General features: G+C 42.0%; 1 protein-coding gene across 1 annotated transcript; it reads right to left on the bottom strand.

The window, feature by feature from the left end:
- Nucleotides 1–3,090: 3,090 nt before the first annotated feature.
- Nucleotides 3,091–6,842, bottom strand: UTS2 (urotensin 2). The gene is made up of 4 exons (XM_058855335.1): nucleotides 6,717–6,842; nucleotides 4,396–4,506; nucleotides 3,880–3,923; nucleotides 3,091–3,329 (listed from the first exon to the last, which is right to left on the bottom strand). Exons 1-4 carry the CDS (start codon nucleotides 6,817–6,819, stop codon nucleotides 3,213–3,215), a joined length of 375 nt encoding a protein of 124 aa, XP_058711318.1. The 5' UTR covers nucleotides 6,820–6,842; the 3' UTR covers nucleotides 3,091–3,212.
- Between the last annotated feature and the right edge of the window lie 10,293 nt (nucleotides 6,843–17,135).

Below are 17,135 nucleotides of genomic sequence, written 5' to 3' on the forward strand. Positions count from 1 at the left end.
AAACTGCTGGGATTTGGCATGCAGGACTTAATGCTTCTGTCTGTAATGACTTTTCTAAAAAAATTTTATTCTAGAGGAAGTACAGAGAAAAAAATCCATAGGTTTAATTAATGAGCATGTCTCATAGAGTAAGGAAGTTCTTAACTAATTGCAGAGCAACAATTTGTTCATCTTTTTCTCCTTTAAGGGACTTAACAGAGCTATGATTGAGTGCTTAAAGAAGCCTGCAGGAGAAAGGCAAAATCGCTGCAGGGAGTAAAAGGTACAGAATAAAAGTAACATCATACTGAAATTGGAAAAGAAAGAAGTAATCTTAGACAAGTACTTAACTGCTCCTGATAAAGGTAGTTGATGCAGTGCCTTGAAATACAGGCATCTTGAAAATAACATTGGATATATCATTGCTGAGGGTTTATTGAATTTTTTTTTAAGGGTTAGTTGGTCATTTTAAGCACTCTTAAAAATGTGAGTCAAGTTATCTATCGCCAAAAAATGCGAATTAATGAATAGGCTTGTGAAATGCAAATGTTCAGGGTAGATCTGTGTTTTTCTTCAGAGATCTAGACCCTATCAGCCTATTCACATTTCTGATTTGTCAATAGCAGTCTTCCTGCCAGCTCAAGCTGTGGCTCACAGCTGAAAACCTACAGTTACACATTTGTGTGGATGTCAGAGATGAGCTGCGTGATGTACTGCTGTACTTCTGGCAGATGGCGAGAAACTGGACCTGTGATGCTTCATCATCTCATTCTCAGAAGTAGTGGCCTGTATTTTTTGTAGTAGATTTGCTTCACAGCCACATGATCCCTGTTAGGATATCCATCACACACTGCAGCTCTGCCCAGGGCCTGCCTGCTCTGCTCCCAGCTGCAGCTCCACTTTGCCCTCTGCTAGCAGTGCCCATGGGCTCAGGATGCTGCTGCCTGACTCCCCAGCTGTTTGTTCCCATGGAAAGGCAAACCTGTCTGGTTTCCAGACTCCTCCTACAGTCTGGTTAGTTCTCTGTGACAGTTCCAGTCCTGTCTGTGGCCTGCAGGAGCAAGGAAAAGCTCTGAGCTGAAAGCTGGCAGGAGCTGTAGGTCACATCAGGATGGGGCAGAAGTGGAGTTTGCCCTCCTGTGTCATGAACTGGCCAGGCTCTGCTCCTGGGCCCTGGACCTGAGTTTATCTGGCATCTGTCAGGAATGTCCTTCAGGAAGGAAGCACTTGGGTGCTCAACAGTGTCTCAAACTGTTGTCTCTTTGAGAACTACCAGTGATGTCCAAAGACAGTCTGAACTCCTTCCTTTCCTTTCCACAACAGTCTGAACTCCTTCCTTTCCAGAGGCAAGGACTGTGACTGACAAAATTTCAGGCTCTGATTAAATTCTGGTATATCAGAATCAGCTGAATTCCCCCTCAGCCCTTGCTGCTGTGAGCTGGCCTAGCTAGAATAGTAAATTGATTTGGTATTGCTTCTTTAGACCCCAGAAATGTTAGGGAGTATTTTGTAGTTTTAAAAGCTAAGGTTTCACTATTTATAGCGCAATTACCTTGTCTTAACCCCATCCTCAACACCTGACAGCTCTTCATTTCTTTCCTCTGTCAGGCTAGGGAACTTTTTAATACTTGTAATATTTTTTCTATTATCATTCACTCTAGATTTATTTATTTAGCTTCATGCTTTCAGTTTTTGAAAATGTTTCCCTCCAGTCTTTTTAGGCTCTACACTTCTCCCTATCTATATGTCTGAGGTAAATTTGGAGTCTTTTCTGACAAGTTTTAATTGGCTGATGAAGTACCAGAAAAGGAGCCATTTCCAGAGAGCCACTGACTTGCTCTACTGTGTAAGAGAAAGATGAATGTTCAGAAGATTTCAAATAGCTGCACAATGCATCCCACTGCTCTGACTTTGAGGACGTTTTTCTCTGTTACAGCTGGCATCATCTGTTTTATAATTTACACTAAGTGAACAAGCTGTTTTAAACCTGTAGGCTTTGTTTAAACAGCACAGTCGGAGATTTATGATGTATACTGTTGAGATCAATGTAGCCTGTGTATCACTGTCAGGTGTTTACTTCGAGCTTTCTGTGAGCTGTGGAGTGAGGTTTATACAAAGTATGTATGGAGCAGGGGTTCACAGCTCAGACAGTTTGTGCATATTATCAAAAATGGCATCTCCCAGAGACAGCTCCTGACTGTTCAGCTCAATTTCTTGCAGTTACTGTCAGAAGGTACCCAGGACTGAGAGAGTCCGGATGTATTCTGCACACAGAAGAGTCAGGCTAGAAGTTTTTTGTAGCCTCTGTTTTGTCCTCTCTTTTATATACATTACATGCCAAGATACCGGCAACATTATCAGTGGGTGGTAGCTCAGGGGAATACATCTCACTGCTCTGGAGTGTCCAAGCAGGAGGTGGCTTGCCCTGGTAACACAGATTTACTATGTTCTGTATCACCTTCCTGCACCTGTGTGTGCAGGCACGTAAGTTGCAGGTCACAGCCACAGAATCTTTCTCATGGTGCCATTCCTGCCTCCACTGACTGCCCAAATCTGGGTGTAAAGTCTTACACACTGTGCTTGATGATAATCAGACACAATTCTTAAAACCCATGGTATGCACAGGCAGCCCTGTCATGGGTAGCTGGGGGCTGGGCAGAGAAATAGATTCGTGGGTCTTTATGCAAGTGACTGAGAGAAAGAGTCATCTCCAGCAGTGGTTGGGAGCAGATGCTTGACCCTGATATGTGCTGATTGGTTTTGGGGTGCTTTGGGGATGCAGGAGGCGCCTGAACATTGTTAATCTGTCATCCCCTACCTGCTCAGCATCTTCAGGGAATGCAGCAGTGACCCCTCTGCCTGACACCCCAATCTATATCAGGTGACAAAGGAGAAAGTCCCTTTGCCTCTGGACTTAGACACAGTTGAGCCCTTCTGGGAATTTTCACAGAACCCCATGGGAATTTTTCTTCCCCTGCCCAAGTTCTCTTTTTGATGTGTATTTGTCTCTTTCTCCCATTACTTCCTTCCTGTTGTGCTTAGCTCTAAGAAATTACTACATTGATCACAACATAATTGCAAAACATCAAGAATTTATTCATTTCCAAGTAGCATAGAGTCTAAAGTTAGGCGCTGCCTTCGTATTTCTTCATTCTTATTTTAAATCAAGCGAATCTATATACATGTTTTCAGACATCTGTATAAATTATGCAACCACTCAGGGAGTTTCCTGTTTACACACAATACTTCCAGAAGCACTCAGAAAGATTCCCACGTTTCTTGTACTGTTTCCTGTCCTTGGTCAAGAAGCGTCCCAGCAAAGCAATTCGAGGATGATTCCCATAGAAAGTCTGAAATCAAACAGCATTAGAGGTTACTGGTGGGTGCTTCCCAGAGGGAAAGTACACTCTCCACTGCCCCCACCCTTCCTGATCACCCAGCCCTGTGTCCTGACGGGGGGGAAGGAAGGGACTGCCCAGTGAGATCTCTGCTTTAGATGTTGCACTAAAACTCATCCCTGTCTCATAATGGTTCATAATAAATCTGATAGTATCATGTAGCCTGTGCTGGGGGTGTGGTGGTGGAAATGCTGGTGTCTGGGCTGATGAAGCTCAAAATTGGCCTTTACTTAGCTGTTATTCTAGGGGGGAAAAAAAATTGGAGGGTTTAGAATTAAATGGTCTGGATTACTTGCTCTCTCTTTGATTTTTTCCCTTTCCATTTCTTCCCCCCTCCCCTGCCTATCTAACTACTAAGTGATTCCAGCTTCAAGAACACTGGCATACTACTTTAGTCTATACTGTTCATGAAGTCTGGATCTGAAATGATATCTTGGTAACAATTCTGTGTAGTTTAAAGTCTTATTTTTCTTGTTTCAGTGACAGATGGTCATTTACTTACCTCTTTGATATTTTCCTCTGAGTTGTAGTTGCTGGGGGTAAGACCTGTTAGAGGGAGACACAGTGAAATGTTTTACCATTTAGAAATCCTGAATTAGGCGAGTAATTCTCACATGCCATAATGCTATAGCTGACAGAGGTCTTGGGCTGGAATGTACAAGGGTAACATCTATTGCTTCCCAAACCATCCATTGCTATCGATTCTGCACTTTCTGCAAGTATTGATGTTTTGTAAGACTGCTATTTTGTTCTGTTTGCCAGTTCCTCTTAGGCCAATCTTCTTGCCCTGATTTTGCTATCTGGAAGTTTTGCAGCGCTCATCTGGAGACTTTGAGGTGGTGTTGAGCTGCAGGCATGGCTGCTCAGCAGGTTTCCCCAAAGTCCCTGAAACAAAGCTGTTTGTTGCTTATACCATAACATTGTATTTTAGCAAATACCTGGGAGCTGGGGTATGATACCTGTGGAAGCTGGAGGTACAAACCATGGGCACTCTCCCACTGCTGTGGTAAATCCTCACCTGCTTTGTTGTCCTCAGCCAGTGTGCCCAGGAGCTCTGGCAGGAACTGGAGCAGGGAGGTGCTTCTGAGGCTGCCCAACCGCTCCAGGTTTAACCTCGAATCTTCATCAGCTGCCAATGGAAGATGACAGAAACAGGTATAAGGTGAGTCTGCATCCTTGTTTCAGTCTGTCTCAGGTGATTTCTGATCAGGTCTGTTGGCCCCACCTGTTGAATATTTTTGTGGAAGCACCAGCCGTCCATCCTTATTTAATTATAATAGGGGATAGTTGGGTTTGTATTCCTTTCGTTGCAAAGCTTTGAGAAAAGGTACCTTCCTGATGTTAATCTCAGATTCTCATTTCTCTGGCAGATGTTTTGTTAGAAAAGGTTTTGACCAACAGCAGCCCTTTCTGTCACTTGAGGTACTCAACCTCATCCTTCCAGTACACAGCCCAGACTGGTATGTAATTTTTTAAATTTTACTTTAGTTCATTTCCTTTATCAACTAGTTCCTATGCTGCAGCTTTCCTGTGAATAAAGACAAAACTTCCTGTTCATGACATATTAACCTGCTCAGTTTTGCAATTACTAAATCCAATAGAAAGTATGGAAGTGCAGGAATAAAGGTAGGAAAACTTACAACTTATTTTGGCAGCTGTGCTTCTTGGTGCATTTCAGTCATCTCTCATTTAATGTGTGTTCCAGTACAGATGTTACAACTTTTCCCAACACAACAGCTTGCTGGTAGAATTAATTTATCTGTGCATAGAGAATCTAGAATTCTGTGGCTAGCCTGTGCCCCAAGGCAGGTTGCCAACAGAAGCCCTTAGCAGTGTTATATTCCAGGTAACTTGGGTTTGTGTAATCTGAGCAGTAAATTTCATCTTTGCTAATATATATATAGCAGACATCCAAAATTGTGGGCAACCAGAGGGTGTCATTATCAAACACTGTTTGTGTAGATGAATACAATTTTGTAATTGGAGGTGACTCTATGGAGTTTCTGTTGCTCTGACCTGCAGGGATGGGTGTGATTGTGTAGCTCCTCACATGGAGATGTAACAAAATAAACTGAAAATAATCTCCCAACATTTCCCAAGCTTGCACAAAGATCAGGAACTTGAAGAACTTGGACATGCATGTTATTAGTTTATTCACTGCATAAAAGGACAGTTGCTAAGGACAGTGGGGATTTCATTATAGGACTCAGAATAAGAATACAAAAAATTTCCAGTGCTATGTGGAGGCAAATCTGTATCTCTGGCCATGGATTATTCTTTAAAGCAGAGCAGTGCTAGCAGGTAAATGTGCTTTGAGTTAAAAATAAAACAACAACAAAATAAACAAGCCCAAACTTAACCCTCTTTAAGAGAGTTCATCTTCTGTCTTCTCTACTCCTAGAGACTTTTTATATTAGCAAAGAAGATCTAAGAAGCACAGTGTCTTGAACCTAATGCAATAATGATTAGAGCCAGCTATGATGTGACAGATATTACTCATATTGAGTCAGGGGTACCTGTAAATGCAAATTACATTGTGGAAGGCTTGAGAAGATGCTGGCTTAGTGAGCCCAACATTTTCAAAGCGGACTAGGGACTGCTGATACCTATAAACCAGCACAACAGCTGTTGCAAAGCAGGTAAGAGCAGCCACTTTTTAGTAGTCAGCTTTATGCAGTAACTTCTGGGTTGGTTTGCCTGTTCTTTCAGAACTCATTTCAGAAAGTCTTCCAGTACCAGTCAGGTCTGATGACAGAAACCTTCCAGATTCTGCTGTGCATTTTTGCTGAGCCATTTCAAACTTTGAGCATTGTTTTCTCAAGCAAAGATTTATTCTTTCCCTGGGCTGAATGGAATCTGAATTAGTGCCAACAAATAGCATTCTCAGTACCTACGAGTATAAGAGAGATTTGCCTGTTGTTGATGTTTGCAATAGGTTTCCCCCTTTCTAAACACAAAATAGCTCATTTCAAAGGGTGGAAACAGGAGAAACTGTACAGCCAAGTTTCTTAAAGTTAGCCAATGCCTATAATGCTCAGACACTGAATACCAGCTTGCATTCAGTGCTGTAAGGCTCAGATACCTTTTTCTTCTCAATTTATACTTTTGTTTCCTGGATCTCAGAGCAGCAGGAGTAACTGTTTAGAGCACCCAACCTCCCCAGTGTACAAGAGCAGCACCCACTGATAGGTTCCTTATGCTGCTGGTGTCCTGGAGGCATTCCTGCTTTTCCTGCAGCTGAGCAGCACAGATACAGGCCCCTTGGAAAGCACACCTGCTGCTTTTCTGGTTTTACTGCTCCAGCCCCTGCATGATAACCATTAAAATCAAAAGACTTACCTGAGTGTTGATAAGACATCTCACTGGCATTGATGATGGGCAGAGACAAGAGAGGACAGGAGAAGCTGACGATAATGAGACAGCAAAGTATCAGCTTATGCATTGTTGCTGTGTTGGACGTTTTGTTGTGTCTAACCCTGTAACTCAGAACTCCTGTCTAACTGTAGCCTCAGCTCCCAGTTTCACCCATTATATAGCCACTCATGACCTCATAAATATCATCATGTTCTCTCCCCCCTTCAAAAAAAATCCAATGAATTTATTGCCCATTGATTCTAAATGGAAACCACTTTGCATTGATGTAATTTTTCAAGGTAACAGTTCATAGACAATAAATTTACTGTCTTATAGCTTGGTGTACAAAATGGATATTATATCAAACCAAGCACAGTAAAGTTTATAAATCTGGCATTTAAAAAAAAGTAACTTTCAGTTATAAATCATGAGTTAACAAAAGGGTCAGACGTTGGTTGAAATGACCAGGGCAAGAGACAGCTGATTTATGAGCCTTAGCAGTCTTGACGCAAAGCATCTGATATGAAATGCACTTTTTTTTCCCTCTCTCTTTGGTGAGATGGATGAATGTGTTGTCTTGTATTTGTTGTGCCAGAAAAAGTAAAGAAGAGAGGGAGTTAAAAAAGATTGTTAACTTACAAAGATAATATTAGGAGAATTCAATTTTTTAATTCTGTTTTGCTCCCCCTTGCAGAACTTCACATCTATTTATTTGGGAAGACCTCATCCAATGGTGCCCTGGAGAATTGTCTTGGCAGAGGAAGCACAGCTTCCATCTGGAGACTTTTTGGTACATATAAACTACTTTGGTTGATATTAAACACAGGTCCCTCAATAGACTGGAAGACTGTTTTCCATTTCACTTATCTTCTCTTTCAGTTGGAACTAACTACTTAATTCTGAGTATGTTAGCAAGGTTTTTCCCCTGTTTGCCTTTTGCTTTTGCCTAATGCTAACACAGGAGTTGCCTTATGTCATCTCATCACTATAGTCCTTGTTTCCCTCCATCCAGCGTATTTTGTCTTCTTTGCTTTTGATTTATCATATCACAGAGCAAGGACTGACTGGACTGGTCCCTCACCTTCATTCTCTGTGCAGTGTCATATCCAACTGTACAGAGCCTTGAAAATAATGTAAAAGTTAAGTTTATGGCAATATTCTTTCCTTTTAATGGTGAGAAGATAATGCCTGTTCATAGCAAATTGAGGTTTGTTACTTTTCTGCCTCTCAAATATTTTTGTCTTTAAAATGCCATGAAATCCAACTACTGTTACTAAAGTTGTTTCCTTATGCTGAGTTTTGTGGTAAGTTTAAGTTGCAGAAGGTGTAAACTTACCTGCTTCTCATCTTTTTCCTTTATTAGCATTGCCTGTCAAAGATTAATTTTTATATTGTACATCCTGTGGCTCCTAAGACTAATTTCAGATTGTCTGCATCAGTCATATAGAACAAAAGTATTTATGCTGCAGGTCTAACTCAAGGGAAGCAGGCCTCCCTTTGTGGGCTAACAGGGTGTCCAGAAACACCCTGGGCTCCAAAAGAGGTTGGGGTTGTAAAGCAGCTCTGGAAGTCTCATACTCTAATCTCCCTGATCCAAGCAGGGCTAACCAGAACAGTTGGTCCAGGAGTGTGTCTAGTCAGGTTTGAATAGATTCAAGGATGGAATGGGGCAGAATTTCAAAAGTAAGCTTGATAAAGCCTTTGGCATCCCTGTGTGAGTTCAAATGCTCTGATCTGAGTGCACAGGTGGCGGTGGTGGGAAAGGACCTGCAGAGGTCCTGCCAGCCTAAACGTCTCTGAACTTCCCTGTGTGCACAGAGAGGGCTGGTATTTGACTTGTCTTGACTATTGAACATATGCTTTAGGTATGTGAACTACAAATCCTGTTTCTCTGGACTTCTCTTTGCTGAGCTGAATGTTTATGGCAAAAGAATTTCTCTACAGAATTAACCTAATATGTTTTATTCCCCCTTCTCCTGTGCTTCCCTATGAGAAAGCTAAGTAGCAAGAGAGGAATTCTCTCTCCTCATCTGAGTCATGCAGCTCTTCGTTCCAAAACTGCAGACAGTAATTAGGTCTGATTTGATGCATGATCTCACTGTTGGTGCTGGATGCTCTGTCCAAATGCTTCTCCTTCAGTGAACTATCAATGACAATGGTATTAGCAATATTCACTCTAAGCATCCTCCAAGGAAAGCTAATGAAGCAGCATTACCAGCAACTGCTGTCCTTTGTCTTTTCTCAAGGAAGACTCAGCCTCTTAGAGCCATCATGAAGTGCGTCATGCTCAAGTTGGGCAGCTTGCCCGCAGCTTATTGCCTCTGCTTAGGTCTGAAGTTGTCACTTAGACACTCTTTCCTCTCCCAAAATGTCAAAGGCATCTCCCTCGGACGACAGTGCCAACGTCATCATGCCAAGCAAGGAAACAGCTCATCCTCAACAAAGGTACAAAGCCCTGGATCCATGGGAGAGGGAAGTCAATGGGAATGGCACTCGGAGAACGTGGAAATTGATTGGAAACTCCTCTGCAATAGTTTGTGGGGAAAGTTTTCAAAGTACTTATTTATGTTTATTTAGCCTTTCAAGTGCCTCAGGGCAGCAGTAGATAAATAAATTACAGTAGTAGGATTAGATAAATGATAAATTACAGAGAAAATTCTAAGCATTAAATATATGTTAACTTATCATAAAAAATTATCCTTCATGATCAGAAGAAACAATTCCTAGTTTAATATGATGGCTCATGAATAGCAAGTTGCTAGTGAAGCCAAGACAACTTTATAAAAAAAAAAAAATAAGACTCAGTGAAACCAATCACAAACATCCCCAAAAATTACCTACTTCTGTGTAAAATAGTATGGATGAAATATAATCTATAACACAACAATCCTTTCCCCTGTTACTAAGTGTTTTATGGAAAGCAAGCAAGAGTTTTTATTAGTCAAATATTGTGACAGTTGGCAAAACCAGGAATTGGAGAAGGTGTTGATTTACCAGCAGTATTTGTATGAGGGACTTCCTCAGAGAATATAACTTCTAGTGTAAAACTTTGGCTTGAATTTGGTTTACAAGAAGAGAGGTGTGCAGTAGAATGATTTTGTATTGGCACTGTAATTCCAGATGAGCTTGTTATTTTATGAATACCCATCTCTTCCTTGAATTTTACTAGCATTTTTAACTTAAAAGTGTTGTTTCAATGAGTTGGCTGGAGAAACATTTGCACTTTATTATTTTTTATTAATTTTTCTGGTAGGGTCTATTGTATAGGGGTTTGAGGGTTTTTGCTTTGCTGTCACTGCAGATACCTGTTCTCATTAACACCTAAAAAGTTTATCTTGACTTAAAGTTTAACATTTTAGCTGATTTTTCAGCTACATAACATGATTATTAGATTTATTTTGCATACTGAAATAGCTACCTCATGAGACCATATATGCACTAAGGTGGCTTTTTTCTGCTACCAAATTACATTATCCTATTTATCCTATGCCTTTTAATGTATGGTTAAAATAGCCTGTTTGGAGAATAAGGAAATGAAAGGAAAGAACTAACTATAATTTTCTTTTTGAAGATGATTCCTCTGCTCACTGTGTGTGAGCTGTAAGGCAGCACATGTTGGTAACACCACAGAGGACATATTTGGGTATGCATAGGAGTATTTAATCTTCAGAATTTCTTTCAATGTCTTGTAATACCTCTGAGAGGTTCTGACCTAGGCTGTCTTGTTCTGACTTGGGTTCAAGGTGTGTAGGTATGTGCTTGCCTGGACACACACCCCTGTGTGATGAAGATGATGTGTCCTTGGGCCTCCCTGAAGATGTTTTATTTTGCTACAGAATTGGCAAGGTCTAAAAATTCTTGAGCATGGGATTACAGCTGCCAAAACACTGCTCCTTTGTAGTATAGTTTCCACCAGTTTGAGGGGGAAAAACCCTCTTGCTCTTTGTCCTGCTGGGCTGGCCCACTGTAGTCTGGGTATATTCTCCAAGTGAAGCTTGACAAACTGGTCCCTGATTCCCCTGTCCTCTCAGCACTGCAGAATTACCATCCTGAACCTTCATGCTGTTTGACGTGAAGGAAAGTAAATCTGGCATGACTGAGACTTGGAAATCCAGCACGTCAATATCTTACGGGAATTGAGTTCTGGATAACGCAGCCACAAACAGAGGAGCTGAAACCAGATCCTGAAATAAGGTTTCTTTCACAAAAAACAAAGTAATGGAACTAACTACGCAATTACAGTTTATTTTTAAAACTGAAATTATGGCAGCAGAGTGTGTAAGGAAAGAGAGGAACACATCTGCAGCAATGCTGGAACTTTCTCTGTACCTTTCACCTGCTATCCCAAGGTATCCCAAATAGTCTGTTCAGCTCTAATAAGAAATTCTGATCTAGATAAAAGCAAAATAAAAGCTTCTTTATTTCCTTTTTCTGGTCATCCCACTGGTCATCACAGAGAGGAGCACAGAGCAGCCTTGCTGAAAGGCACAGGCTGTTTCATAGCTCTCTCCATCCTTCTCATTTCATCAGTCCAGCACACCCATTTCTGTAACACTGCTGCACTTGGAACCAGTAAAATTTTCCAATTTGGGTTTCTTTGTCGCCGAGAACTCTGTTGTGAGACATTCTCAAGGTAAAACATTTGCACAAATATTTCAATAATGCAGAGTAGCCCAAATCAGCCCTGAGCTAGCCAGCACTCCAGTCCTTCCTGCCTGAGGTGGGGGAGTGGGGGCAGAGAGGTGTTGGGAAGAACAGGGCCAGGTGAGCTCGGTGTCCTGCTGGAACAGGGCCCAGAGCTGCAGAGCCTCTGTGGGACCTGCAGGGTTTGGGGTGGGGAGAGCCCAGGGTCAGGTGTGTGTTTGGCTGGGATTGTGGGGCTGGGGATGTGTGTTTGGGTTTTGGGGAGGTTGATGTGTGGATGTGTTTGTTTTGGGGGGATCGGTGTGCGTGTGGTTGGGTTTGGGGGTGAGTGGTTGGGTTTGGGGGGCTCGGGTGTGTGTGGCTGGCTGTGTTTGGGGGGGTCAATATGTGTTTGGTGAGGTTGGGGGGTCAGTGTGTATGGGTATGATACTGGGGATACCAGTATCATAAAGTCACCCCAGGACATTCCACCCCTTATCCCCATATCGTCAACTTATTATCAAAATTAATATATATATATATATTTTAACTCTACAACACATACATTCATGATCTTCACCCAACCATCAGATCTCTCTGAGGTACACATTGTGTTGTTCCATCTTTCCGCATTATCCGTGTGCAACCCGGTCCCTGAGCAAAAACAGCCCCACGTTGGGCGCCAAAAACTGTATTTGTCCTAGTTTAGGGCAAATTAGGGAGGAAAACTCCAAATGGGGATTTCCTCAGGGAAAAGCCCCCTCCCCACCAACTGACCCGGGGAAAAAAAAAAATTCTTGGAGAGAAGTGGAAAAAGCTGTTTATTTAACAGAAATTTAATAACATTAAATAATAAAACCTCTTGCTGTTGGATGGGATGGCAAGTCTAGGAAGAAAAGTCCTTTTCATGTGGTGTAGCTCATCTCACTCAGGTTCTTATCAGTCCCTCTGGCGCTGGAAAGTGCCGAGGCCCAGGCCCCGGTGGGCCACAGGCGTGAGCTCCCGGGGTTTGGCTGGGTGTTCAGTCCAGAGCAGGCTTGCACAGATCCAAGAAAAGGAAAAAACAAAGGTCCAGGGAACTCCTCTGCCTCAGCTAGCTAAAACTAACTAAAAACCAGAGAGAAGCTCTGTCCAGCTGTCTGTCCGTGCTGCAGCGATGTGTGGGAGTGATGTTTTCCTTTAACACAAACTGCAGCTTCTTCTTCCCCCTCTCTTGCTCTCAAAGCCAGTCTTAAAGGTGCAGAACTTAATATATAACATAAACCAGATGATTGGGGATACCAGGATCATAAAGTCACCCCAGGACAGATGGTTTTGGGGGTGTTGGTGTGTTTGTGTTGGAGGGGCTGATGTGTGTTTGGTGGGTCAGTGTGTTTGGTTGAGTTTGGGGGTGTTGGTGTGCTTTTGTTTGGGGGTTGATGTGTGTTTGGGTGTTGATGTGTGTTTGGGTTTGGGGGTGTTGGTGTGTTTTTGTTTGGGGGTTGATGTGTGTTTGGGTTTTGGGGTGTTGGTGTGTTTGTGTTGGACGGGTTGATGTGTGCTTGGTTGGGTTTGGGGGTGTTGGTGTGTTTTTGTTTGGGGTGTTGTGGGTTTGGGGAGATTGGTGTGGGGTTGCATTTGGGGATATAGGTCTGGGAGTGTTGGTGTGTTTGAGGGGTCAGTGTGTTTGTGTTTGGCTGGATTTTGGGGGGCAGTCAGGGGGGTGTGTGTGTGTATTTATATTGGGAGGAGTCTGTGTGCATGTTTGGGTTGGGATTGTGAGGGGTCAGTGTGTGTTTTGTTGGGTTTGAGGGGTTGGTGTGTGTGTTTGGGGATGTCAGTGTGTGTTTGTGGTTGGATTTGAGGGCAGTTGCTGTGTTTGGTTGGTTGGGTTTGGGGTTTTCTTCAGTTTTCTCTTCTGAATAGGGTTTTATCTCTGTTGCCTTCTTGCATGTGCACATGTTTCTCCACTAAGTGACACTTAATTGGTTTTTTGAAGAATGATTTAGTATGGTGGAGTGACTTCTCACTGTGGAGGAAGTACCCATACCTTTTATTCCTTGGGCATTGCTTTTTCTTGAGTAGCTTTGCTGCTAGGAATTAGCCTCCCCACAGGCACTGGGACTGAATGGGAGGCTCAGCCTACTAAGGAGCAGCAAAGTGTGGATCAAAGCAAAGCAGCCAGGTCAGGACAGAGTTGTTATCCAGGAGTGGATCGTGCATGAAAAGTGGTGTGATCTGCTCTGCTTTCCCCTTTACTGCCATTGTCCTCCTTCTGCTATAACCTTTGCTGTCCTGGGTTTTCTAGAAGCAATCAAGGCTTGTTCTCACCATAGGAGGCTTGGAAGATCTGCCTTTTTTATGTCATTTAAATCTCTGAAATCAGAGCTAAGGTGTTTTCTGCAGGCTTTTGGCCTTCACAGGGCTTTTATGTGGGAGCCCCTTTGTTAGTCCTTTCTTACACCTTGCTCCATTTCATGAACTGATTTACCTTCCCTCTCTCTTCCTCCTGAGTTCCTGTTCCATCTCTGGGTGTCACCTGCACTGTTGGTGCCACTTCACTGCCTCTTGCCTTGGGCTCCCACTACCCAGAGCTCAACCTGCAGCTCACACTGCAGCTGCACTCCAAGCTGGCTGCACTAAATGTATTCCTCAACAGTTTTATCAGCAGTCCATGCTTTAAAAGTAGTTTTCTTTTAAAAATGATAGCACAGTCTTCCTGAGGTTTAATTTAGGTTGTAATATAATATTATCAAACTAATCCTGCTGCAGAAATAGGTGTGATTGCTGCATACTATGATATTTTTCACTCTTGATCTGTTCTTAAACTTACACCATTCATTATTTTTTAAGTAGAGTATTGAGGGGTTTTCCAAACAAATTATTGTACTGGAGGCTGCCTACACAGACATCTATTCAGCTGAGGATTTAAAGGAATGAATTCCAGCTTAACATTTCTGTTTCCTAGGGCTACAAATGCAATTTTTTTAAAAAATTGGTACTACTAATGTCAAAAAGAGAAGTAGCAATTGACTGCTGATTATTTTCTTGGTAGTTTGGATGATGGAGTGGGCAGGCCAGGCTGTTGTCTTGTACTTTTGCTGGCCCAAAGTGAAGAAGTGCAGAAACTGTAAAGCAGCAAATTACAAGAGATGGACGAGGCAGAAAAATCACCTTCCAGATTTCCCTGCCTGAGGCTACTTCATACTCTGTTAATTGCATGGTACTCTGATTTATTAGTTTCTTACTACAAATAATTTTATTGGAAGCTTAGTAGTATCTTACTATCTGTTCGTTGTTTTACTGTCTGCCCTGTTTCATTGTCTAAAGGAGCTAGAGGATAAGGACTTTAGTCTACAGTGGTGGTAGAGCAAAACAGTTTTGTCAGAGGTATCCTTGTGCTTTTAAAAAATTTTTCTATCTAGCTTTTCACATTTGGTGTACCCATGTCCTTCCTGTTTTTATCACAGAGGCTTGGGATTACTTACCACTCCAATATCCATAGCTGATATCAGAGGACAAATTTCAGGTAGTTCTGTAGAAGTTCAGTGTGTGGGCAGCAGCAGCCACTGACTAATTAAGAGGAATGCTAATAATCATTGGCATTTAGCTGTCGTCCACTTAGCGTAGGCAGTAAATGAATGGCACACAAAAGCACACTTTAATTTTTTTACTGTGTTTTCTGGCTGCATAATCCCTTTAATCCTTTGCTATCACTTTTTTTTATTAATTAAATGGAATCTCTGCAGGCTCAGTGATTCACATTTCAGGGCATATACGTGTATTTAACGGGGGAGGGTTGGCATAGGTCTCACTGGGCAACTTGAGGTTTAAAACAGTTCTTTCAAGGTTGTTTTGTAAATGAATGTGTGTTCCTTGGCAGTCAGCCGTGGAGGATCTTCACTGTTTAAGAGCTGAGTTCCAGTTTAGCAAAGAATTCCTGCTGCAAGCGTTAACTGATTTCTTTGTGATCACTGACTGATCTTGACTGGGGTAGAAAACTGTCCCTGGGAATGGGAGTGACCAGCAGGAGCAGGAATTAACAAAGGTGAAGGAAGCAGATGTCAGATCTTTGTCTTTTGATGTGGCAAGTTGAATGTTTCTTGCTGTAATGGGATCAGAATCCTCTTTCCAATTCCCAAGGCATATTTATGATAAGAGGGTTCTGAAGAGCAGTGAGTCTTTAGTTGGATACTCTTATTCTTTTGCTATGTATGCACCTTTTATGAGTCAGGATTGTAACAGACAGGACCAACTGGTTACCTCTGAGCAGAATTTTCTACAGAAATTTGGAAACAAGGAAGATCCAGCTGTGCTTGGAAGATTTAGGGCCTGTATCACCAGGAAAGGATATATCTGATGAGCACATTCTAGGTCAAAATACAGTCCTGTATTTTCTCTTTATGCTGCTGTTTCCAGCTCTGCAGCCCCTGTTCTGTAATGTGCAGAACTATATTCTGGTGAAGTAGAAAAAATGCTGCAGATCTTTGCAAAGAACACCACTCCAACTAACTTTTAGATGTTGCTTATGATCTTAAAGGTCTTTTCCAACCTAAATGATTCAGTGGTTCCTGCTCATGACATCCATATCTCCACTAGTGCTTGTGGCAATCCTCCTCAAGCTGAAGAGGGTGATGGGGAGGTGTTTCTGGCTGTTTGTTACTGCTCAGCTCTACTCTTGGCCTTTTCAGCTGAGGAAGTGAGTTAATTTTACAAAGTCTAGACCATGTAGCTTTTCTAAAAATCCTCTATAAGACAATCAGGATTTATGCTTAGAAAGAAATAATCCATTGCCAACCACCATATGTGGAACTGGGATAGAGCAGGAAGCCTCCAAAGCTACTTCCATTTAGTGCTTGTTTCTGCCACCATATTCATGTTTTATTTATATGATGATCTCTTTATGTGTCCTTAGGAATGACTGGAAGAAGGTGAAGAAAGTTATATGAGGTAAGCTAATTAGTACTGCCACAGCACAATCTTTTTGCTGTTCTGTAATTGCCTGAGGTAGATTTAATCAGTGTTACATGTTACAGCCTCACTGCCCCCTGTGAGAGGGATTCTGATCATAGCCCACCCTCCTGAGCAGTGCACAGAGAGGTGCAGTGACAAGAGAACATGTTACTGTCCCATCCACAGGGTTCCTGAGCACAGTGCCTGTTCAGCTTCTTAAATCCTTTAACTCTCAAGCTGAAGAAAAGCAGCTTCCTTTTCTCTTTTCAGAGTCTTCTCTTAAGTTTGATGGAGCCATCAAGAATTTCCTGTTCTTACACTTCTCCTTCTCTAAGGTAATACAAGTACTGAGGTGTGCCAGCAAGTCAAAACGTTGCATTATTAGGAATGCCTGTAACACTGATAATGTTGATGGGGATGTGGGATTTTGGATCTTTCTGTCCTTGTGATGAGATTGTGGCTTGATCAGACACCTGTGGTGCTGAACTGCCATGGGCAGCTTCTCTGAAGTCAATAATGTATTTTTCCCACCATTCCTTTCAAATACCTGTTCATGGTGTTTTCCATTCTAGTTTAAGAAAAATAGATTATCCTTTAGATACTCCAGTAAATACTGGTTTAGGCATGTATGTACATCTATGTTAGAATTGTGTTCTTTTTCAAAGTTGCTCTAAAGTTTGTATGAAGGTGACTAAAAGTAGTGCAATACCTTGTTTTTTGTTTTGTCTTTTTGCTTGCTTACAGGCCTGTTTAGTGTTATCTTCAGGCTAAATGGTTCGTGCTTGTTCTGAGTGGACAGTATCAAAATATCAATGCTGTGAATACTAGAAGGATTTTTTTTTTTTAAAT

The sequence above is a fragment of the Poecile atricapillus genome, chromosome 22, assembly GCF_030490865.1.
Source record: "Poecile atricapillus isolate bPoeAtr1 chromosome 22, bPoeAtr1.hap1, whole genome shotgun sequence".
NCBI lineage: Eukaryota > Metazoa > Chordata > Aves > Passeriformes > Paridae > Poecile > Poecile atricapillus.